General features: G+C 36.1%; 1 protein-coding gene across 1 annotated transcript in view; it reads right to left on the minus strand.

The window, feature by feature from the left end:
- STK3 (serine/threonine kinase 3) overlaps positions 1 to 24,921 on the minus strand; it is a 261,084-nt gene that overhangs the window by 192,282 nt on the left and 43,881 nt on the right. The window contains exons 3-4 of the mRNA XM_034668361.1: positions 24,154 to 24,282; positions 12,831 to 12,945 (exon numbers count right to left, since the gene is read on the minus strand). Of these exons, the coding sequence (XP_034524252.1) occupies positions 12,831 to 12,945; positions 24,154 to 24,282 (244 nt within the window). The remainder of the gene's footprint in view (positions 1 to 12,830; positions 12,946 to 24,153; positions 24,283 to 24,921) is intronic.

Genomic DNA, 24,921 nt, shown 5'->3' on the forward strand with positions numbered 1-24,921 from the left:
CGTTCCTGCTCACTCACTCATTCTATCTCGCACGCATGCGCGCGAGCATGCACAGTCCCTCTCACTAATAAATAAATAAAATCTTAAAAGAAAATAAAATTGTTAAAATTAGAGCTCTGCTACCTAAGAAGCTAAATTCCCATTTTCTGGAAAATTAACTTACAAACATCTCTTGATTTCCTAAGATTAACCAACACTTTACTGGGTAAAACACAATAATCTTTTAGCATATTTTTCTAATGCTAGAGAATATTCACTATTTCAACAAATATAAAATTCTTAAATCATTAGTAATTAAAAATTATATACCATTTTTAAAGTTTTTGCCTTGGTAGTAATAAAACAGAAATTTAAGTTTGTGCAGAATTTTCCAGGTTACAGGGGCGCCTGGGTGGTTCAGTCGTTAAGCGTCTGACTTCGGACCAGGGTGTGATCCCAGGGTTCTGGGATCGAGCCCCACATCAGGCTCCTCCACTGGGAGCCTACTTCTTCCTCTCCCACTCCCCCTGCTTGTGTTCCCTCTCTCACTGGCTGTCTCTCTCTCTCTGTGTCAAATAAATAAATAAATAAATAAATCTTTAGAAAAAAAGGAAGAAGAGAAGAAGAAGAAAGGAGGAAGGAGGAAGGAGGGGGGAGGAGGAAGGGGGGGGGGAGGAGGAGGAGGAGGAGGAGGAGGAGAAGAATAATTTTCCAGGTTACAAAATGCTCTGACACTCATTCTTTTTGTTCCTCACAAGAAAACACTGAGGTAGGTAAGGAAAGTAATATGATATTAGGTGCATTTTAGGCTTAGGCATCTTAAGTTTAGAGAAGTTACACAATGTACCCCTGGTCACAGAGCTACTAAGTAACAACACAGGAATCAATGCTGGGTCTGTCTGCTGGTTCCTCGTCCAAGAGTCCTTCCACTAAACCATATCACTTCAAATAGCTATTGTCATGGTGTGCTCAGGGTCAGACTTAAGACAGGGAGGGAGGGCTCACGGTCCATCTGGCAGTGACAGGCAGTCCACCAGGCGAGGAATGTACCATATAAAAATAAAGTGTAAGAAGGTGGGCCTGACTGATGAAAAGGAAACAGAACTGGGAGAAATGCCAAGAAGAATAGCAACTAAGGTGAAGACTGGGCAGTTTACCAATAAGGGCAGCCAAGGAAATACCTATGTAAGGTTAATTTACTTAGTTAAGGTGGAAGAGAAAGTCTATTGGAGGAACTATATTGTAATGTGGAAAAATCATAAAGAAAAGTGTTTATAATCCAATCAAAAGATTTAGGAAAGATGTAATGGAGCGTAATGTGTATGAGGTATTTAATCAGAGATTAAGACCTGGCACATGATTGCTATGAAAAATTTGAAAGGTCTAATCCTACAGTGCATGGTCATGTTAATGCTGTGGCTTGGAACTTTAAGAGGCATGTGTGAAATATACTTAGAACTCAGTTTCACTCTGTGGGATACACCAAATAAGGAGCAAGAATTACTTTCCACACAAAAGGACTCATTCTCCTAAGATTCTAGTACAGCTCTGAACAGTAGTACCTGCTCAAGGTGAGAAAATCCTTCTTAAGAAAAGGGGTCGTGGATACCAGAACTAATAGCAGGGTCAGCCCACCTGGTTTAATAAGGCACCACGGGTCTTTCATCCTGATGAACAGACTTCCCAGGAGAAGTCTTAAGGCAAACATTCACTGCTGACACAGCAGAAACAGGTTCCCAGAGAAGTATCAGCCTTTCCCTCCCTTACTGCGACAGAAGCAGAAAGGGTTGAAGACCCAACAGCTTCAACTCCCAATGCCAATAAATAATGCTTCTAACATTTAACATACATTTTAGGAGTTATTTAGAGGTGGGGTTTTTTAATTGTGCTTTACTCCTGATATATTTTGTTTTGTTTTGATTTTAGTTTTAGTAAATATATAGAATTATCCGTTATATTTTGCCATTCTAACACCCATTCACGCTTCTCCTGCTAACATACTCTGATTCCCCTTAAGAAATCACTACTTCCCCATCCTCAGAACATATATTTCTGGTAGTCAGCTTCATCCTAGCTCCAGGTTAGACACAGACCAAGATCTAATCCAATTACCACATCACATTCATTGGCCACAATGATGTGCTCAGAGAAAGGCACATGACCCATTCAGAAGCAGTGAGGCACAAAACTGCTTGCTGGACTTCAACTAGAAGGTATAAAAAACCCACTAGCTGATGGCAGCCATCTTGTAACTATGAGGCAAAAATCTGTGTGAGACTAGACTCAATACAGAGGTATCAAAATAAAAAGATGAATTCAAGTAATTCCTTTCATCCTGAATCAGCCATGCATGAAACTAGCTCTGCAAAGATTTTTAGTTATATGAGCAAATAAATTCCTATTTCGGCTTAAGTCAGTTTAGGCTGGGTTTTCCATAACTTATAACCAAGAGTTGAAACTGATACAGTAAACCTTAAGTCGATACCAAAAAGTGGGGCAATCCCTAGAAAAAAGGTTTGTATAAAGCACAAACCACTGACCAAATCTAAAAATATTGAAGGTTATTCCATATATTTAACAGCATGAGATCTCTGAAGTTGATTTCTATATTCTGCCCCCAAACAAAAGGAGTACGATATTGGGAGTGGGGAAAGTAGTATAAGAATGTTTTTTAAAAGGAACATGCAGGGTTTTTTAAGTCTCCTTTTTTGTCTTCATTTCCTAGTACCACTTCCCCCAGCTAATAAATGCTTACTCCAAATCGTATTAATATTACATTTAGACTTCTCATTTTATAGAACTCCTTGAATGTTTCAGTGCCATTAGTTTTTATGGCATACATGATATAATCACATAAAATGGTGACCAAACACATTGCTAAAAACCAGTGGTTTAGAGAAAGCTGAGGAGTTAAATAGCAATTTCTGAAATACCTAATCTCAAAGGAAATACTTAAGCTTACATAAGACTTTATCTGAACATCCATCAATCCTCAGATTCCAACTTCTTTACAATCAAAATTTCTCCCCCTCTTACTCCTTCTCTCTTGGGAAAAAGAATACATACATTTAATGGGGCTCTTAGGTATTCAACATGAGGAAAACACTGGGAAAAACAGCAGAGCAACTCAGTAACTCCCTCCCACCCCTCACCACTCTATCTCATCCCACCCAAAAAAAGAAGGGTTGAGGCTATAATATAGCCGCAGTTTTAAATAATAAAAAAATTTATGGGATTCTTCCAGAAAAACACAAATCTGCTCATCACAAAGTACATACATTAGAAAACACAACCAGAATATTTTAGCCATTATTATATACAAAAGGGCAGAGAGAGGTTGTCTTTCATGAAATCTGGATTGCAGATGTTTGGCAAAAAAAAAAAAAAAAAAGATTAATAATCTATCACAAAGTCCCACAACTAGTGATTCAAAATGAAAGCTTTCACTACTTACACCATATGTAAATATACATATATACACACTGCTTATAATCCCTTGATCTGAAGAGAAAGAGAACTGATACTCTACTGTGAAAATGGTCAGTGGGCAGACATTTTAAAATCCTTTCCCACATGAAAAGATTCCTGAAAAAGAGATCAGAAGACAACAGAAAAGCACTCAATATATATGGAGTTGCAAATCCTGTATGAACTAGTATCTATTACACAAAGGGGGAGCATGCAACAAAGTGATTAGGGAAGTCAAACGTGAATTAGTTCAATAACACAGAGGCAAATATAAACCCCCGAAAAGCACTTTATGGAACAGAAATCCATACAAATGAAAAAGATCTCTATTATTAGCAATGAAATAATATTAAACTTGAAACTCCAAATAAATCTTAAGTCAATAAGAAATTGGTATGCCTTCACCAAGAAAAAAAAAAATCTACTTGAAGTAATACAAAACACAAATCAAGGCAGAACATATATTTTCAAAATACAATAAATCAAATATTTACTAAAAAGACTATTATGTACAAGGCATTAATTCAAAGGGTACTAGGAAAAATACCTTAGTATGTTGTGAATAGCCACTGTCTGATTCTATCAAAGAACCTTTCACTGTACCTAAAAATGTAGCTCTCTTATTCAGTCTATACCTCCCTCATTAACAAAGATAATTCAAAGTACCCATGGTGAATGCTAGGATTCAGTTCTTTGTTCCACAGTCCTCTGTATATTCTGCTCAAACACATCTGATTGCAAAGATGACAGGACGATGACGACAGTAGCAAGACCAAATACATACAGGGCTTTTTATGTGCTAGGTGATGTTCCTCGTACTTCATATAGTTAATCTTCAGAACAACTCAATGAAGTAGGGTGGTCTTCTTATCCCATTTAGCAGATGAAGAAAACGAGTAACAGAGAAGTTAAGAAGTTTGCCCAAGTTCACACAGCTAGTATGTAGCAGAACCAGAATTCAAACCCAGATACCCTACCCTCCAGAGTCTGTGTTCTTAACTACTATCATTCAATTCTAGCAATTAGATATAATTTCAACCCTCTCCTTCCCTCTAATCTACTTATCACTCTATGATTCAGTTTCCCATTTACAACATGGGTCAATAATCGTTCTGACCTCATACAGTTGTTTAATCCTTGTATGAAGATTAAATGCAAAAACATACACAATGTGTTTAGAATAGTGCTTGACACATACCAATACTATATAAATAACTACTCATAAAATATCAAAAATCTGTCACTGGGGTTGAGAATAACAGTTATAAAACTAACGATCAGAATTTTACCAAGCAGAATGATCTTAATGTGCCCTTCACACTTCTAAAGAAGTGATGTCTAAATAAAACTTGGCTTTCCCAGTTATTTCCATTATAAAACAACACGCCCACCACAAGCCTTGAAGAAAACATATATACATAACTTAGGAGTTGCTTTCTTAAGTCTAGAACTCCCTTTCCATTATTTTTGTTCCCTCAATTGTTCCCCCACTCCCCATACACAATATCACAGAACTATATCTCTTCCAGGTAAACGTAAATACTAAAATTTCTCTTACATACCAAGATAAATGTTTATATACGTTTTAAGAACTCAAAATTTATTTGGTATTTTAATGTCATTCTCATCTGAACAGCTGGATACTGGGTATTCTGAAAGGTTTCAGCCAGAATACTACTCTCCGAGTTTACCTTTCCCCAAGAGCTACAGAATTATGTAGACAGAAAGAACAATAGCAATCTTCTAGTCCAAGGTCTAGTGCTGATCAAGATTTAAATTTGCTTCTAATTTTCTGTTGTGACAACATTCTTGTCTATGTCTCACTGTACAATTGTGCTAGGATTTCTCTAAGTACAGATGAAAGAGGAGAACTGTTGGATGGATCCCAGGGTGTGTATGTATTCAACCTTATAAGGGATTATCAAATTACTCCTCAAAGTAGTTGGACTAAACATCTAAGAATATGAAAGTTATATAAAATATACATAAGGCGAGGGGGGAATATCACTGACTCAGGTTCAAAAGCCAACCTAAATTTTGTAATTAATTTTAGTTATTTGCCTCTCCTCCTCCTGGAATCTCATTAAGCTGATAGAGACTTTTAAAAAATAAATAAACTAATAACAAAAGAATCACCACAGGAGAGTATAATGAATTTGGAAGCATTCTATGGAAAGAGCCACAGCCAAGAGCAGGCAAAGAAGGGGTCTGCAACAAAAGGAGTGACTGCCAACTAAACTCCAGGGGGCTACAGTTAGCACCACTGGGGAGGTGGGGGGCAGGAGTAAGAAGGGGACAGAAATGGTGGCTAGCTTTTCCATGGAAGCTGAAAAGAAGACAATGGAATAAGAAAAGAAAACAAGAACATGGAATCCCTACTCTACCCCTACCCCCATCCGTGTATAGGCAGATGACATGCATTCTGGCACTGACACCCACATGGGGATGGAGGGGGAGTGGGTACTCTCTTAAGAAACTGAACAAATTGCCTCTGTAGGTCCTTCCCCTAAAAGCCAGCTCCCAGCCCATTCACCCTAAAATTATACCTGCCAGCCAAAAAGCATTGCCCAATGCTTCCAGTGAGAGTTGGTCAGCCTTCCTGCTGGGCAGCCTTGCCATGGACAAGATTAGAACAATGGAAACAAGTGAAACAACCACCCCAGAGGAAGTAGAGGTGATTCTAGAAACAGAAAAAAACTTTTTAAAAGTTTATTTTTCTTAGAGTGATGAGAAAAACTTTTGCATCCCTGTCTCAGTATTAAAATGTTACAAAAAAGGAATAATCAAAAATGAAAGTGTTCTTGTAAATTAAAATATAACTCCTGAAATAAGAAGTTTAGTTAAAAGAATCAGAAAATAAAGTAGAAGAAACCACCCTACCCACTCCCCAAAAGGCAAAAAGACTTGAAAAAAATTTAGTAGGGAAAAAAAAGAATAAAATTCAGGAGATTCACCATCCAGTGAAGAAAACAGAGGAGGAGCTTATCAGAGAACGTGTTCCAAAGCTGAAGAAAGACACAAGTATTTATCTGAAAAGAACTGAGTGATCAGCATAACTAATAGAAAAGACTCACACCTAGGCATATCCTTGTGAAAGCATCTTGTTCTTTGTGCAGTATCAGAACCATCAGGATAAAAAGAAAAGCCTAAAAAGTTCCAGATTTGGGGAGGGGGGCAGGTAAAAAACCTACAAGTAAATAAGACTCTGAGAGGCATTAGCTATAACATTAGCAACACCGGATGCTAGAAGATAATATATGAAAGCTCTCAAAGCTCTGAGAGAAACTTATTTTCAATGTGAATTTCTACATAAGCTAACTATCAATCAACTGTGAAAGCAAAGTAAAGACATTTTCAGACATGCAAGGACTCAAACAGTTGACCACTTATTCTTGTACCATGAAGAAGACAGTTTAGGAAGAATACAAAACAGGGTGAAATCAAAGGAAATAGGAAAAATACAAGAAAATGATGGCACTAACCCAAAAGTCCAGTGAAAAGAAATTCCAAGGATGCAGCTGTACAGCAGACCTAAAAAGCAATGAGTCCACATTAGAACAAGAAATCAGGAAGCTCCAAAGAATATCTTCTCAAAGAAGAATCACATAAATTCCAGGAAACAGGTAAAATGAGTAAGAAGGTAGAAGACATTAACAAAATGATAAAGACGGCATATGCTGCTTCCCTAAACATGAAGGGAAAAAAAACCAAAGGGAACACCTCCAGGAAAACCAAAAAATTATACAACAACATAATGATCCTAACAAAGATCCATCAAACTACAATGTGGCAATGATTCTGAGCAATTATGTGTGAGAAAAGTAAATCCATTTAAACCAGATGCTGGGAACTTTCTCCTTCAGATGACCTAGAAGTATGACACTGAACTTGTAGAGAGGGAAATATAATTTTAGCATATCACTGTTTCCTCTTCCAAGATGTCCTCTGCCCTCTCTTCTCTGATTCATTCATTCATTCATTCATTCATTCACTCATTCATTCATTCACCCATCTATGAATGCAACAAGTATTAACTGAGCACCCTGCGTGCCAGGCATTGTGCTAAGAATGCAGATAAGCAGTGAACAAAGATAAAACCCCGCCCTGGTGGAGCCTGCATTCTAAGGCGATGGCTCCTCCTCTTCCAAGAATCTGCTACAGGGGTTCTATCTCCTACGAAGCTTTCTCTGAACTTCTCTATTCGGCTAAGATCTTCTCCTTTAGTGCTCCTGAAGAATTCTAACTCTATTTCATAGAGTCGAATTCAGTTTTATATAGAGATTATCTCAACAATGCAACAACAGAAAATGTATTAGTTATTTGTACTTCTACTGCAAAGCACTGCCCCTAGATCCATAAATGTTTTGAACCTTTCTATTCAACTGAAAGGAAAATAAAACTGCCAAATAAAATGTAAAGCAATATAGATGTTAACTATTATTTAACACACGAGGAAGCTAAAGTTCCTGTCAGGTAAATGACTTGCTCAGATCATAAAACTCATCTGTGAAAGAGCTAAACTAAAATCCACAACACCAGGTTAAATTAAAGTAAGTGGTCAAATCAAAAAATGGGCCCAAATGGGAGAGAATAACCTTAGGCCTTTATTTTCTTAGAACTTTTCCAAGCACACAACGAATGTCTAAGACATAGACTCTATTTCTTCTATATGTCAAGGTATAGCTTAACAATTACGAAAGTAATTGTGAAAGTTTCTAATCGAAATATAATCTGCTTTGAAAAAGCTTTAATTTCAGAGTTGTGTATTTCTACTTTGCAGTATATAATACTTGAAACACATAAATGTTTAGATGTTAAATTACATTTGATATAAAATATATTCGTTTTTAAATATTTCCTCACAAGGAATCTTCAAAATTATTCCCATAAATATATTTTACATATTCCCATAAATATTAGACTTTTTATTCTTTTTAAACTTCAAAACACTAAAAATAAATAAATAATGCTTACATGAACTTCCATTAATAACACCAAAAGGCAAGAGGTTTCTTTATCAGCCAGCTTTAACCCTATCAAGGTTAAAGTTATCAAGATACACATTTGCAAAATTAAGCAAAAACTTAAACTCACATACATATATAAGTTCTGTAAACATAAGGAAACTAATGTGATAGATGCTGTTATTTCACGCATTCCAAGGTTACTGGTAACCACACTTTCTATGGTCTTTCTTGGCTATATGAATATATCTGTTCAATAACCTGTAATATTAAAACTAAACAGAAGTAGCCATGCAAATTACAACTGAGGTACAAAAACATGACGCTGGATAGATGGAGAAAGTTGTTTTATATTCCTAGGATAAGCAGCCAAGGAATTGATCCTGTTTCAGTTCAACAAACATCTATCAAATGCCAGCAGCTACTAGATGCCAGCAGTTACTCCAGGCACTTATAATATTTCCAAAATGAATACATAAAAATGTCTGTCCTTGAGTGGCTTATAGTAGGGAAAGGCAATTGCAACTATTCTTCTCCTAAACACTAGGAGCTAACCAATTAAATGTGATTTCTAGATACCACAGAAGGGTTACCTACACATAGGTTTCACCACACTTAAAAGATGGTTCAACACAATATAATTATTTTGAAATATAGTCAATTACTAAAATATATGACATCATGACTCAAGCTGTATTTGTGAGTCTGATCACAGAAATCGGGAATTTAACTCACATATATTTACAGATCCCCCAACACTCAGAAGCTGAAAGAGTCAATGAATACTAACTAAGTAGTGATTTTTACTTTAACGCAACCAGGAGACTCAGAGAAACTTTTATCACCCAGTGGAATACAGAAGGGTTTCAACTTCATCCCATCTCTAGTAGCACTACCACTGATTACCACAATTACCATTCACTAGCTCAAATGCCAACTCTCTGATCTGTCTCATGTTAGGCAGCTAACTTTAAATAGATAAAATCCCAACCCTTTGCTGCTCAGCCTCAGTTCCAATCACTGGAATATGCCTAATTAATTTTTAAACCTAATTCTATGCCTTTATCTTTTCCTAGATGTTTCCCAAAGAAAAAGTATAGGCCAAGGTAAAAGAGATATTTTGAAGCTCCTTCTTTATTATCTATTCTGACAATAAGATAATTGGTTTTATGACTTTTAAAATATATGAAGCGCTCATATAATATTAGCAAACTGTCAGGCAATCCTGAAAACTGGTAAGAAAAATGCTGACAACAATAACAAAACGATAAGCACAAAAAGGAATAAAAGAGCCAATATACATATAAAAGGTGCAGTCTATCTACTAGTCAAAATACGTAAAAAAGTAATAATAGTAAAAATTATAACAATAATAGCAGTTAGAATTTATTATGCTCTTTCTTTATGTGTGAATATACAGTAAAGCCTTACCAATTAATTAATCAACCAATTAGATAAAAAACTACCCAGGAAAACAGGAAAAGTTTCAAAGAAGACATGATAAGTGAGCTGGTCCCTCATGGATGCAATTTCACTAGGCAAAGCCTGGGGGTAAGGGAAACACTCAAAGGTGGCGGAGAGGATAAGGCAATAATAACATTCACAAAAACACCAAAATATGAATCCAGTTTCTATTCTAGGAGCGGAACCATTTCTATTCTAAAGTGCATAATAAGGGGCGCCTGGGTGGCACAGTCATTGAGCATCTGCCTTCGGCTCAGGGCGTGATCCCAGTGTGCTGGGATCGAGCCCCAAATCAGGCTCCTCCACTGGGAGCCTGCTTCTTCCTCTCCCACTCCCCCTGCTTGTGTTCTCTCTCTCTCTCTCTCTGGCTGTGTCAAATAAATAAATAAAATCTTTAAAAATAAATAAATAAAGTGCATAATAAAAGTGACAAGTTAGGAAACTGTACAAAGAGGGAGGTAGACATAAACAGCATTACACTTCAGGCAAAACAGATTAAACTTAAATGTTTTTTAAAAGGTATGTAACTTAATCAGATTTGTTTTTCCTGTACCTTTAATTTTCAAGGAAACATCTGATCAAAACCAGACAGCAACTGATAATTAAAAATCAGCAATACTTCATCCCTAATGAGATATCTTCCAAAGACAAGCACAATTCTACAAAAAGACATTACTTAGGTGGTCTTCCAAAAGTCATTCCTTTTAAATCAAAAATGAAAAGAAACTGCCAACATAGAATTCTTTACCCAGTAATTACATCATTCAAAAAATGAAGTGAAATAACATTTTCACTTATGGCCATCATACCCGCATAAAAGCACTAAAAGACATGTTCTTCGAGCAACTGAGAAATGCAGAAAAGAATAAAGAACAATAAAAAGCATAAACACTGATAATATAAACAGTAAGAATGTCTTGTGCTGTTTAAAATGTATTAAATAGGTGCATTAAATTAATAAATTAAAAGAAACAACAAAGCATATAACAAAAAAGCAAAAGAGCATATAACTCTAAAAAAAAAAAAAAGTCCCCAAACCCTTAGGAAAAAATTGATTGTTCTGTGACCATGAAAACAAATTATTACTAGAGTGAGTTTTAACAGATCAAGGACAACTGTTTCACTGGTCACATTCTTAAAAGCCAGCCAATTAATCAATAACAGCCACACCGCTGAAATTCACTCGTGATCATTCCTATAAAATGATCAAATATTTACAATGTCCAGGCATTTAAAAAAAAAAAAAAGGAAAGACACATATCTTATATTGCTAATCCTCCCAATAGTGGTACTCTTTTCTGATAATACATAAATGAAAGAAAAGTAGGATACAAATATTCTTGAGATGTAACAAGAGCTGTTATCAAGGCAACATCCAGGGACTATACACCCACGGCTCCTGATCCTATCTCGTGCTGCTCTGAGTTCTTTTTCATATCTGGGAATCGGACTTTTCCACGTTACCCCACACCCAAGGATAACTGTTCTGTGAGAATAACAAACTATTCCAAATGTGTGACTCCCCAGTATATTCAGTGGATTCTGTCTTCCAAAAAAAGAACGTGAATGGGGTAAAATATTCCCTTTGATAACGGGTAAAGGAGATTCCTGAGGATAATGATTCATTCATATCCGTATTTTAGAACTACAGTATACCTTCACAGTTTGTAATTATTGGCAACAAGATAATAAAGTACTTCAATCAAGTATTTCCTATCTATTCACAAAGGTAACATTAACATCTAAGATCAAGAAAACAAGATTTTCCATTTCACACACTTTTACTTCGTATTTCTAATACTTGATAATTTTAAATACCAAATGCCTTGAGTTTAGCCCTGAAATGATTTTAAAACACTCCTCTAACTGGAGTATAATTATTTTCAATTAATGCATTGTTCTGCCAGTCAAGAATCATCTGATTTACATAAATACTAGTTAAGCACCATAGAAATCCTAAACTATATAATTAGAATGTCACAAATCACTTACTTCATTCTGTCAAAACAGGGATTATTTTAACTTCTATTTCACTTCTTTTAAAAGAAATCCTATTTACTTTATTTTCTCTAACAGAAAAAAAAAAATTAGTAGGATAAACTTACAATGTACTTCCCCAATCAAACTTTAAAATGATTCTGGTTAACCACAAATTGACTCAAGTAGTTAAGTATTTTTCTGAATGTATTTTACTGAAATATGTCTGACAACATACAATAATGCCATATAGTAATTAGGTTACTATTCTACAGAATAACAAATTATTTCACTGATTCAGTCTTACTCATTCACAGATAAAAAGGTCCCTTTTGTCCTTATAAATTATCCAAGTAAATTAGATGCACTTCTAGCATAAATTAAACAATTTTGTTAATAGCTCTTTTACTTAGGATTAAAGCATAACTATAAAAAGGTGTTATTAAATAACACATTTCACTAACTTAATCCGGTTTGTTTAACACATACACACACACACACAAAATTATGAGCTAGCTTTATCATTTTCAAACATCCTGACAATACTTGGGAAAATAAAGGCAAAAATTGTTTTTCAATTATTTTTTAAAATTCAGAAACATAAAACTTCAATTGTTTACCAGCCATAGATTATAACACAGAAAACCTAAGGAAATACCATAAATATTATGAACTTTAAATAAAATTCTAGCCATGACTTACATACTGATTCCAAATGAAGAAATGGAATACCATGGTAGATTCTCAGTGACTTACCAAAAATCTCCTAACAAATAAATTAAACAATCATATTGACTCTTGAATTTGCCACACAAAAATATATGGCTCGTGCTCACACCTCATACTAGATCCTTTTACACTGTAAAACCTTTTCTTTTTTCACACTGATATTTTCTTTGTAACAAAATACTACCCAGTCAAATTCTAAAGTATGAATCTTTAGAAATGAGATTAGCAAAACAATTTAAAAATACTTACCGTCTTGTTTCGTAATCTAATTATGTCCGAGACAGAGCCAGCACCACAGTACTCCATAACAATCCAGAGGTCTGTGTTCTTAAAATAACTGCCATAATACTTTACAACATATGGGCTAAAGAAAAATATATAGACAATTAAACTTAGTTAATTCCCAAAGAAAATTATTTCTTAATCCCAATACAAAGTATTTTCAACATTTCATACTATTCCAATAAGTAAACTTAATGAGTAAATATCTCTTATACATCAAATTGTCTATATGTAGGGTTCACCAACTGTGCATAATTAGGCTTTAATTCATGGATGAAATTTAACAGGATTACAAAGCAGAAGAGGCCCAAATGCTCTGAGTGATTCCCAAGAAAATAAGTCTTTGTTTTGGCAAAGGACTTCGCATATAACATAAGGAACAAATGAAAGTATTTTAACTAAAGCATTTTAAATATAAATCTTTAAGGGAGTTTGCATTCAGTCAAATAATAATACTCAACTTTAAAATACTCTATAATTCAATGAAACCAAAAAAATTATTTTTAATTCTCTTTTATTTGGGCCTTTAAAATTCCAGAGATAAGTAATTACAACTATTTTTGCTTTAAATTCTGATAATTAAAATTAACAATTTAAAATATTTCTGGAGTTTTATGTCTTTCAGAGCAGAATAAACTATGTTTATACCCTAATTGTTTTTAGGAAGACTCAGAAAGGGACAAATAGTCACATGTTTATTTATTTAATATTTACTTAATATTTATTAAGGGCAAGCTGTATACACTGATATGTAAAAATCTTGCCCAACTCAAAGAGGAAGAATATCCATATTCCCAGAATACATAAAAAATTAAAACAAGGTAGCATAAACTACATAGTAGACAGCTTAAATGCTATAAGAACTAAAATAAGGAAATGGTAGAGCTAGCAGAAAGAACTTGTAGAAAGGGAGGGATTTGAACTATGAAAGAAAGGTTAAAACTCCAAAATATGGGTGGAGAGAGATGAACATTCTAGAAAAAAGAGGCCATGAGCAAAGGCACAAAATAGAAAGGAAAAAACCAAGAATAGCATGTTTAGAGGACAATTAGTTCAACAGACATTTTTATCCAGTAGCAGTTATCATGAAAAGTGGCAGCTATGTAAAATATAAAGACACAAGAATGAAATCAGCAAAAAATAATAATAAAGGAAAGTATTACAAAAGATGACATTAAGAGACCACCAAAACAAGAGGTCAAAAGAAGACAGTCAGGGACGACTTCTCAGTAGAGCCTTTAATTTTAGCCAAGTCATCAAGTCAAGGGTAGAGCAGACTGGTTGAAGCTTAAGGGCTTAAACTAAAAAGGAAGCTACAAGGCTAGAATTCAATCCTGTTTTATCCTTCTGCTCATTACCTCTGTACAGACTTGCTTCCTAACTGGCCTCCTTGTCATAGTTTTCTCCCCCATTCTAATCTACGTTTCATATAGTTGACAAGGTTACCTTCCTTTAAAACAAAAGTAAAAAACTGATCATATTGCTCTCCCATTAAAAAAAAAAAAAAAAAACCCTCCAGTGGCTCTCCATTATACTGAAAGGAAAAGATCTTAACTGCTTCATATCACATAAAAGACCTTCCCAAGTCTACCCTTCTACCCATATCTCTCGCTACTCCCCAGCTCATACCTTAAATTTGCAGACATACTCAACTTTGGTAGGTGCTGAGAATGGGAAGTAAATATCAGGAGTTCCTAAGTGTTCATTGAACCACTGAAGAAAAGTGCTTGTTTACAAACAAATGAAACTAATCTACACACCCAGAACTTCAACTTATGGGAAACATAAAAAAACCTGTCTTTACATATACTTCTTTGGGGTATGAGTGCCTCTGTAGAAACCTTTACAGAGAGTACTGCTCTCACACCTGGCTATGCATCAGAAACACTTGTGACCCAGGTCCCACACCTTAGGGGTTCTAATTCAGTAGGTCTTTTAAAAGCCCTATGGGTGGCTCTGATATAGACCCACAGTTAAACCCCACTCCAGGAGAATAGCCTTCAAAGAGCTTCATTAAATATTAATGTTCTCCTTCAAAATTTTGAAAGTATTAAGTAACAATGAATTCAATTATATTCACTGAAAAGCACACAGAAAACATGTATTTTATCTTGCAATACACTGGAGTAATCAGCAGTTCCAAGGGTAGGATTGACAGCCCTTATGAAAATTAGGGATTCTAACTTGGGCAGCTACCTGGAAAAGCAACTCTCTCTCTCTTTAGGGGTGAGTAAGAGAATGGCTTTGGGGACAGGTAAAATTCTCTTCAAAAAATACTTTGTGGTCCATTCTAATACACAATCAAGTACACGGATCAAGGTCCAACAGTTCTATATCATAAAACAAGGCCTCGATAATTGTAACCTAGAAAAGTATTCAAGCAGATAGGGCTAAACAGCCACATTAAGAACACATACCTGCATATAGTTTCTGTCATTCATTCAACATTCATTCATTGACCCTCTGCTTAAGCCAGATGTTCAATATGAAGTGGTAAACCACACAAACACAAGTCTGATTCTCAAAGAGCACACACCAGCATGAAATACACTGGTATTAGAGAAGTAAACCCACAGATAAATACAATTACTAACTGTGGTTTAAAAGGAGGGGGGGGCACTGCCATGAGATAAACTGGCTGAGACTTTATTTTGCATTCATCATTTCTCCAATAAAATGTTCTTAGTTCATATGAAAGAATGGAATAACAGCCACATTCCATGGTAGTCCCTGACTTAGGAAGCACTAGAGTATATGGAAAAACTTTGAAAATAGACAGGGGTGAGCTTTAACAACAAAATATCCCCCTTCCATTGAATGGTCACCCTCTGATAGGTTCCACATCAATACTACTTTTACAATCTTAAAGCACTGACAATATCTTGTAATTACTTTGTCACTGACTTTTATCTGCCTCCCCCAGAAGAAAAGAAGCTTCATGAAGTTTGGTGCCAGTCTGGCTTGCTCTCCATTTTATCCTCAGTACCTCCCTTCTTATATGTACAAAAAGCAGTGAATAGGTTCATTCACTGAAGATTATTCAACAAATGAATAATCACAGAAAAATTAACAGAAGGGACCTAATGTAGGGCTTCCCAAAAGAATAACATTTAAAGTAAGATTCAAAGGTTGGCTGGAAGTTAACCAGATAAAGAGCATCCAGGCACCAAGGACTTTCTGTGCAAATGCCCTGAGGAGAGAAAGAGCAAATCATTCTCAAGAAATTTAAAGATGACTGTGCCTAGAATAAAGTGAGTGAAGACTACAGTTGAATACAATGTAGCTGCAGATGGAGGCAGGAGCCTGATAATGAAGTGCCTCAAAACCAAGGTAAGGAAATTGGGCTTTATTAGATATGTAAAAGAAGATCTGAGAAGAATTTTAAGCAGAGCAATAACATGACCTAGTTTATACTTTTAAGATTTCTCTGGCTGCTGCATCAAAGCTAGATTGCAGGAAAACAAATATGGACACAGGTAGAACAATTAGAAGACCATGTTAATCTATACATGCTAGAGACTGTAATCTATACATGCTAGAGACTGTATTGAGCCTATCTTTTTATTTTCTGTACTTGTGATACTTTGACATCTGAGACCTGCTGACAAGGCCTCCACTGTCCCTCTCAGGATTTGCTCATTCCTAGAGATAGCACCTGTGAGTGTTCCCTTTATATGCAATCAAACCAATCAGAAGTACATACCTCCAACCACCTCCAGGGTCACTATTTCCCTAACCTCATCAACCCAGAGCCAAACACCGGACAATGAAGGACTGCCCTACATCCCAGAGCCCACTGAAATCATTCGAACTAACCAATCCTAAACCTGTTTACCCTATCTCATCCATTCCTCCCCAGAGAACTACATTAAGGGCTCTTGTCCATATTTTCTGCTCTCTCCCTCTGCCTCCTAACTGACCCTGGAGTTTCCCTGTATAAGCCTTCCTCCCCTTCTCACCCACTCTTGCATGGCAGGCTCACATCTCTTGGGATCTGTAAGTATAACAATTTATTTCACCATATCCAAACAATAATAAAACCTACATTTGTAAAAAAGAGATGTGGTAAATTGGAGTAGGAATAAAAGAAATAAAAAAGAGAACAAATTCAAGAGATTTTGCAAGGTAAATTCAACAGAATTTGGTAATGATATAGACTGGCAAGCTAGGAGACAGTAAGCAAGTCTTCTGTGTTTTATCCACTCTGCTTCCCCTTCAGTTGCACACTGAATATAAATTTAAGACTGGCAAATGAAGATTAAAATTTAAAGCTGTATTTTAAAAAAATTACACACACAGATGCAAATATGCTCAGTGAGTACAAGACCTGGGATTGCTAACTCAGGCTGTTTCCAATGACATAGATATCATTCATTCAAATTCATTCCTCATTCATTCATGTATCATTTTAAAATGATTGACGTTCACTGAATAACATATATGGCCTAATGGAAGAAGCTAGGGAGAAAAACAGGTGGACTTTAGCAACAAGAAAAGCCAGTTGAGGCAATGGGGAACCCTGAAGAAGTTTATGCAAGAAAATAATACAATCAAATAGCATTTAAAGGGGATTATCACAAGCAAACGGTCAGGGGCCAAAGGTGACACTGTTCATTTCAACTGGCAAGTTAACTAACTGTACAGTTATTTAGATAGCCTAACATCTGTTTTTTAACCACACGTTGATTCTTAAACTCTAGAGAGGAGGCAGCGTTTCTTTCAAGAACCAAGCTCTTGTGTTACTTATATAATTTTAAGCAACACACAAAATTTTAATTCAGCCGTAATTCCTAAGAATTTTGACTAAGCCGCTGTATGGACTTACAGGACATATGAGAACCCAGCAATTCTGTCTATTTTTGGCACTGCTAAGTAGTTCAATATGACTTAGGAAATTCCATTGGGTGGAGGGACAAGGAAGACACAAGTCAAATTACTGCACACAGCAGGAAGCAAAGGTGAAACTGGGGTGACAATCAAGAGCCATGTTCCACTCCTTTCTCCTGTGCCACCTTCCACCGCTTCCTTCTCCTGTCCCCTGTATTCATTTCCCTTCCCCTCTTCAACACCTTCAACCCAGTGAAACTACCTATCATCTTCCCCATCCCTCTCATTCCATGCCTAATGACCATATCCTTTCCATTTCTGTCTCCTTTTCACACCTTTTCTACACCCTTTATCCTGCCAGTCTTTCGCCAGTATTGCAATTCAAGATAGAAACAGTATAAAATGAGAAGTGAGAAAAACCAGAGAGAAAAATGGAAGCAGCACTACAAACTCTCGTCTATTTGCACCTTATATAAACACTACTTGTGCTACAAATTATTTGCAGTGAATCGTTACATTTAAGCTTCTTATGGAAATTCAAATGTTAATTTTTATCACCTAAAAGGTAATTAACATTTTTATACTACGTTGAATTTCATCTTAATTGAAGATAACCACGTATTACTAAAGGTATTTTTTAATGTATTTTTTAGAGGTTTAGGTTCACAGCAGAATGCGGTGAAAGATACAGAGATTTCCCATATACTCCCTGCCCCCACACATGCATAGCTTCCCCCTTCATAAACATTCACCTTCTGAGCGGTACATTTGAAACAACTGAGAACTCTAATCTACACTGACACATCATACACAGTAGTTTCACTACCCTAAAAATCCTCTGTGCTCCACCTATTCATCCTTCCCATCCTCCTAACCCCTATAAACCACTGAGCCTTTTTTTGTCTCCATAGTTTTGTCTTTTCCAGAAAGTCATATAGTGGGAATCATACAGTATGTAGCCTTTTCTGATTGGCCTCTTTCACTTAGTAATATGCATTTAAGTTTCCTCTCTGTCTTTTCATGGTTTGATAGCTCATTTCCTTTCAGGGCTGAAAAGTATTCCGTCGTCTGGATGTACCACAGTTTATTTATGCACTCACCTACTGAAGGATATCTTGGTTGCTTCCAAGTTTTTGGTAATTATTAATAAAGTTGCTATAAACATCCATGTGCGGGTTTTTATGTGAACAGAAGTTTTCAGCTCCTTTGGGTAAACACCAAGAAGTATGACTGCTGGATCATATGGCTAAGAGTATGTTTAGTTTTATATGAAACCGACCAAACGGACTTCAAAACTGGCTGTACTATTCTGCATTGCCGCCAGCAATGAATGGCAGTTCCTTCTGCTCCACGTCCTCACCAGGGTTTGGTGTCGTCAGTGTTCCAGATTTGGGCCATTTGAATAGGTATGTAGTGGTATCTCACTGTTGTTTTAATCTGCATTTCTCTGATGACACAGGATGTGAAACATCTTTTCATGTGCTTATTTGCCATCTGTGAATCTTCACTGGTAACGTCTCTCTTAAGGTCTTTGGCCCATTTTTTAATTGGGCTGTTTGTATTCTTAAGTTTTAAGGATTCTTTGTATATTTTGGATAACAGTCCTTAACAGATACATCTTTTGCAAACATTTTTTAAGTCTTCCCATTATGAGCATGTGATATTTAAAATACTAAGAAATGGCTATTTTTCACTACATAAGTTTCATTAACATCCTTCTACCATCTTAATAGTGTTCTAAACTTAATGGGGTAACACAATCCTTTTACAAAGGCAATATGAATATTCTCCTATGAAAACTGAACTGTTCCCAATATAAACCTAAATAACAGCAATTCATTTCTTGGCCCATCCAAAAATGAATATACATATACAAGAATTGATACAAATTGCCAAAATTCATCACAAATCCTTCAATATGGTGATTTTCAAACTTTTTGGGGGGTGGGGGGAAGGCCCTCACTAATAATGTTTAAATGGAATTTTACTCAGAAACATCAGCAAATAGAACAGGCAGGAGAGGGATGACACTGGTAGAAGCCTCCAAGCAGACCAGCTAAAAATGTGCTATTCCCAACACACGAATCCCCTCTCCTCTTTGCCTCCCCAAATCTAAGTCATCCAAAGTCACTCAGTTTGGGTATGACCTCCCTGGGGTAGCTTTCCCTGAATCTCCAATGTGAGATGTTGGATATGTCTTCCAACCTACAGAGTTCCCCGTATTTACCTCATCACAGCTTTTACCATACTATTAAAGCAGCACGTCCAGTCATCTGCCTCTTCCATCTGACTGAAAGTCCCTCTAAAGTCTAAGACAATTCATTCATTGTTATATCTCCCATGAGCAACACATAAAGGCTGCCCTCGGCAGTATGTACTCAATATATATTAGTTGAATGAATAAATAAGTGAATAAATGTGTCCCTTGATGTATGTGGTAACAACACATTTCTCTTGGTTTATATATGAGAAGCTCCTTGAGGAGTGTAAGGATCAGGAATATAGCGGCTGTGTCAACCGTGGCTCCGTTGGATCCACTTTACCTAGCACACAGTATTCCCAAGTATTACTGACCAGTTCCTGCCTCCACCCCAAGCAATGCCTTGAGAGTGCTTCAGTTTGAACTGCTGGAATCTTTTCTGTAGATCTTACTTTCTTCAGCGCTGGCCCTAGAAGCAGCAAATGTGGGTTCTTAGAGCATCCCAGTCCCTAACTAGTTGTGTGATCCTGGACAATTCACGTAATATCTCTAGATCTCATTTTCTGTACCTGTAAAATAGTTCTAAAATATGTTTTAGTACCAGGAGCCTTTTTCTCAAAAAAAATTTTAGAATGAGTCCCAATACAGAAAAAAGATAAAAGCAATGACTGAAGTCTCTCATTCTGCTCAATTCTTCACTGTTTGAGGAAAATACCCCTACCTCCTTAGAGCAGAGTACATTTGCAAAACTCTAAACTAATAGAGATCTAGTCTAGCATTAACATTCTATGATTTATATACTCAACAAATATTTATTAAATGTCTACTCTGTGCCAAGCACTGGACTAGACACAAAAGATTCTATAATAAACAATGCAGATGGGCTTCCTCAAATATTTATGCCAAAATGCAGTATTAAACACATGCTTAATATTTACTAAAATGAACAAAAAAATTTAAACACCCTCTGGTCTCTTTTTGGAGTATAGAAAGCAAGACAATTTGCCAAGTGCTCAACTAGCTGAATAGACTTTATTTCAATTTCAGAAATGCAAATCTCATTTTCTCTAACCAAATTCCACTGCTGTAAGTGGGAATTTTTCAATTTGTATTGTTTTCTTGCAAATCATTTTTATGTCAGTTTCCCAATAACACATCTACACTAACACTAGTAATTCATAGCTAAAATGTAATGCTTGCTCCCATCGTTTCCCAGTTTATTTTTCACTTGCCCTATCTTTTAGCACCTTTAGGATCTTTTAACCTACTAATTTTTCTGATCCTTCAGTATTTCATATGAATAGTGAATCTGAAAGTGAAATCCAAAAGGCATGAGCCATTTTTTACCAGTAATTGTCTCACCCATCTATTTATTTGATTCAACAAATATTTGAGACATCCCCACTATGTACCAAGCATCCTGCTATAAAGCGTTACAACATTTCTAGAAACGTATTCACACTTTCTTCCCCTTTTATCCTTTCCTTTTCTTTCCCCTTAGTAGTTTAAAGTATATAACAACAACAACGACCAGATTTCCCTATGGCTTCCTTAACCTATAATGCCCTTCCATATTCCTTATACATACCATATCCTTTCCCATTTACTCAATAAAAAAAGAGTGCTAGGCATTGCATATATGGTAAGAAATATGATTCCTTTTCTCAGGGAATGAAGGGAAGGATAAAGACAGTGAAGACATTTCAGAAGGAGAATCTCTAAGACTGTGTCATCAGAAGTACCAGAAAAAGAAACAAAGACGATTCTCAGTTTTGTTGTGGAAAGACTAAGTAGGTAATGATGCCATGAACAGAACAGGAATTTGAGAGGCTTCTCTGCAAAAATTAAAAAATTTGATCTAAGAATGTTAAATGTAAAGTTCCTTCTAGATATTGCCCAGCTGAGTTGCCCAAACAAGAATCAGTAATACTTGTATTTGAATAACCACTATGTGACAAGGTCCAAGGGCACTATGTAAGACATTATCCCAAATTCACAGAATTTAAGTCAGCTGACAGAGAATGCAAGTAAACATGTGCTTAAAAGAGAAACACAGGTAAGAGAGAAGACTGGAAGCATAGGCATAAATATGAAGGATCTTATACACCATCCTTAGGAGACTGGATCTATCCAGGCAACGGGACACTTAAGGTTTTAAACTAAGAATGGCTTGATTAGGTTTGCATTTTAGAATGATCACATCAAGCTTCAGGGCAGAAAATGAGTTGGAGGAGTCAAAAATGAAAGCCAAGTGAACCAACAGGAAGCCGAGAAAGAAATATGAGCAAGAGCTGATAGGTCCTAAGATGTACCAAGGTTAGAGGAAGATATGTATAATAGGTAATATCTGAGACCCTGCCTTTCCTAGAGCACACTCAATTAAAATCTCTAAAGGACAACACTAGTCCCTAAACTACATTTAACCATAATAATAAAGTAGTAACAGCAACACACAAGTATTAAGTACCTGATGGGCTCAACAATACTCTGTGCTCAATCTTTTCTTTTCTACATCAAACTGTGGGAACCACATTCTTATCAAATTACCAAATTAATAGCAAGGTCTGGGAAAACTTTGGAATTACATACTTTCATCTGGGAGCTGAGGAATGTATTATTTTTTTCCAAACCACTTGAATTTCCAGGTACACAGCCTTTATGAAAAATACATAATATATTCTAAATATATAGCATAAAATTTAAAAAAGCAAAACTAAATAGACTCAAGAAACAAAGTTCCTCCAGGATTATTCAGTCACCTCATTAGCCAAAGGACGTATAATATACGGATGTTATACACTTTTGGAAGGGAAAGTTTTTTTCATAGATCTCTTACTAACAGGGACCTGACTGGATAAGGGGTGACAGTGTGTACAGACTCCCCTAAGTCATCAGCTGTAAGACACCATGTGACTCAATCAATTTTGATGAATAAAACGTAAGCTGAGGGTTTCTGGGAAAGCCCTTTTCTGCCTTTTCCCATTTCCTCCTGCCTGGAACATAAACATAAGGCTGGAGCAAGAGCAGCCCTCTTATAACCACGAGATAATAAGCATGTGGACAAAGAGCACGTATTAAGGACAGCACAGTGTAAGAAAAGAAGCCTGAGACATTGTCACTTTGTTGCTGCTACCTGTAGACTTTCTGTAAAACGAGAGTAATAAAATCTCTTTCCAATTAAGTAACTATAGGCTAAACATAGTCCTAATTTATAAACTCTGCATCCCTGACTGGGCTATTTAATAGGGCATATAAGACCCTTCAGGATCAGCTCTACTTACCCATCCCAAACCATTTCATACCAATCTCTGTCTCAAACCTTCCACTCCAGTAATTCTAAACCTTGTCAGAACAGCACAAACCAGTGTATTGTTTCTCATGTCTCTACCTGTAATTCTCTTTACTCTCTCTCATCCCTCCATTTCTTCACCCAATTTTAATTAACTCTTCCTCAGCATGCCAGACTTCATAACTCCTGGCTGGGGGAGATGCCCTGCCTCCTAGCTCTCACATCACCCCTGCAATAGTCAGTATAGTGACTGTGCTGTATCACAGCGATTTCTTTAAGGATCTGTCTTCCCAATGAGGCTACCAGCTCCTCAAGAAGAAAAACAGTATTTTAGTTCTCTTGGTATTCCTAGATCCTGGCACAGTATCTGGCCCACTGGGAATGCTCAGTAAATGTTTGCTGAATGAATTAGAGTTACTAAAACATGGCCGTTTATAATTAGTAAAAACAATTATATAAAAAAGACTGTTAAATGATCTTCCTTAACATCAAAAAATAATTTTCACCCATAAATTTGCCCCCAAAATGGGAAAACAGCTTGAGTGCTTTATATCACCACATGCTGCTTAATAACATCACTTCTGCTTTAAAACTGTTAAGTCCTAAAGACAACCCTACAAAACTATCCTCATGCTCCCTGAAGGATTAGTCTCACTTCAGATTCAAAGTCAGAAAACTAACCAGATGACAAAAAAATATATTTTCGGGGTGCCTGGGTGGCGCAGTCGTTGAGCATCTGCCTTGGGCTCAGGGCGTGATCCCGGTGTTCTGGGATCAAGCCCCACATCAGGCTCCTCTTCTGGGAGCCTGCTTCTTCCTCTCCCACTCCCCCTGCTTGTGTTCCCTCTCTCTCTGGCTGTCTCTCTCTAATAAATAAATACAATCTTAAATATATATATATATATATATTTTTATACATTATTAGCAAAATTCATCAAAATGAAGGTAAACAAAGAAATAAAATATCTTCATACCTGTCACATTGTTGCATTATGGAAATTTCTTTGATTATTTCCTGAAGATCTGACTCAACAGGTACTTGTTTAATTGCCACGACTTGACCAGATTCCTTATGTATTGCTTTAAATACACTTCCATAAGACCTACAAGAAACCAGGACATTTATTTTTTTCCTTTCAAATATCATAAGTATTAGAGACAAATATACAAGTTTTTGCATGTAGTCTTTTCCAATTTAAAACACTATTTAATGGTGATAAATCGAAGTAAACAAATAAAATTGAATTATACCTTAGCTTTAATGCTTCAATTACATACTTAAAATCTACTAAAATCATCAAGTTAATATAAAAAGATTTGCTTTTTTCTTATGAATGAAAGAAAGAGACTTACGGTTTGTCAACTCAAACAAATGCAGCATTAAGAAGATACAAATGGAAATTAAAAGAATGAAATGTAGAATAAAAACAGCCAAAGTATCAAGTTAGCAGAAAAGGCTTATCTCGCCTTAAGCAAAATCATCCCCAGCATATCAAAGTCCCATGCCTGTTCAGACTGTATAAAAACACGTGAAACCCTCAGCTGAGGACCACATCATACGAAAGTCAGAGAAGCAAGGAATCTGGTTTCCCCTAAGTGACACATCCAAGGTCTCCTCAAACACCCCTCCTCCTCCCCAAGAGCAAGACCACATGCTGACAGTTAAACACAATGAGTAATAGGATCTAATTTCCACTAGCCCAAAAAAGCATCTCTGCTACAACTCTCGAAACTTTGCCAAG

The sequence above is a fragment of the Ailuropoda melanoleuca genome, chromosome 9 (assembly GCF_002007445.2).
Source record: "Ailuropoda melanoleuca isolate Jingjing chromosome 9, ASM200744v2, whole genome shotgun sequence".
NCBI lineage: Eukaryota > Metazoa > Chordata > Mammalia > Carnivora > Ursidae > Ailuropoda > Ailuropoda melanoleuca.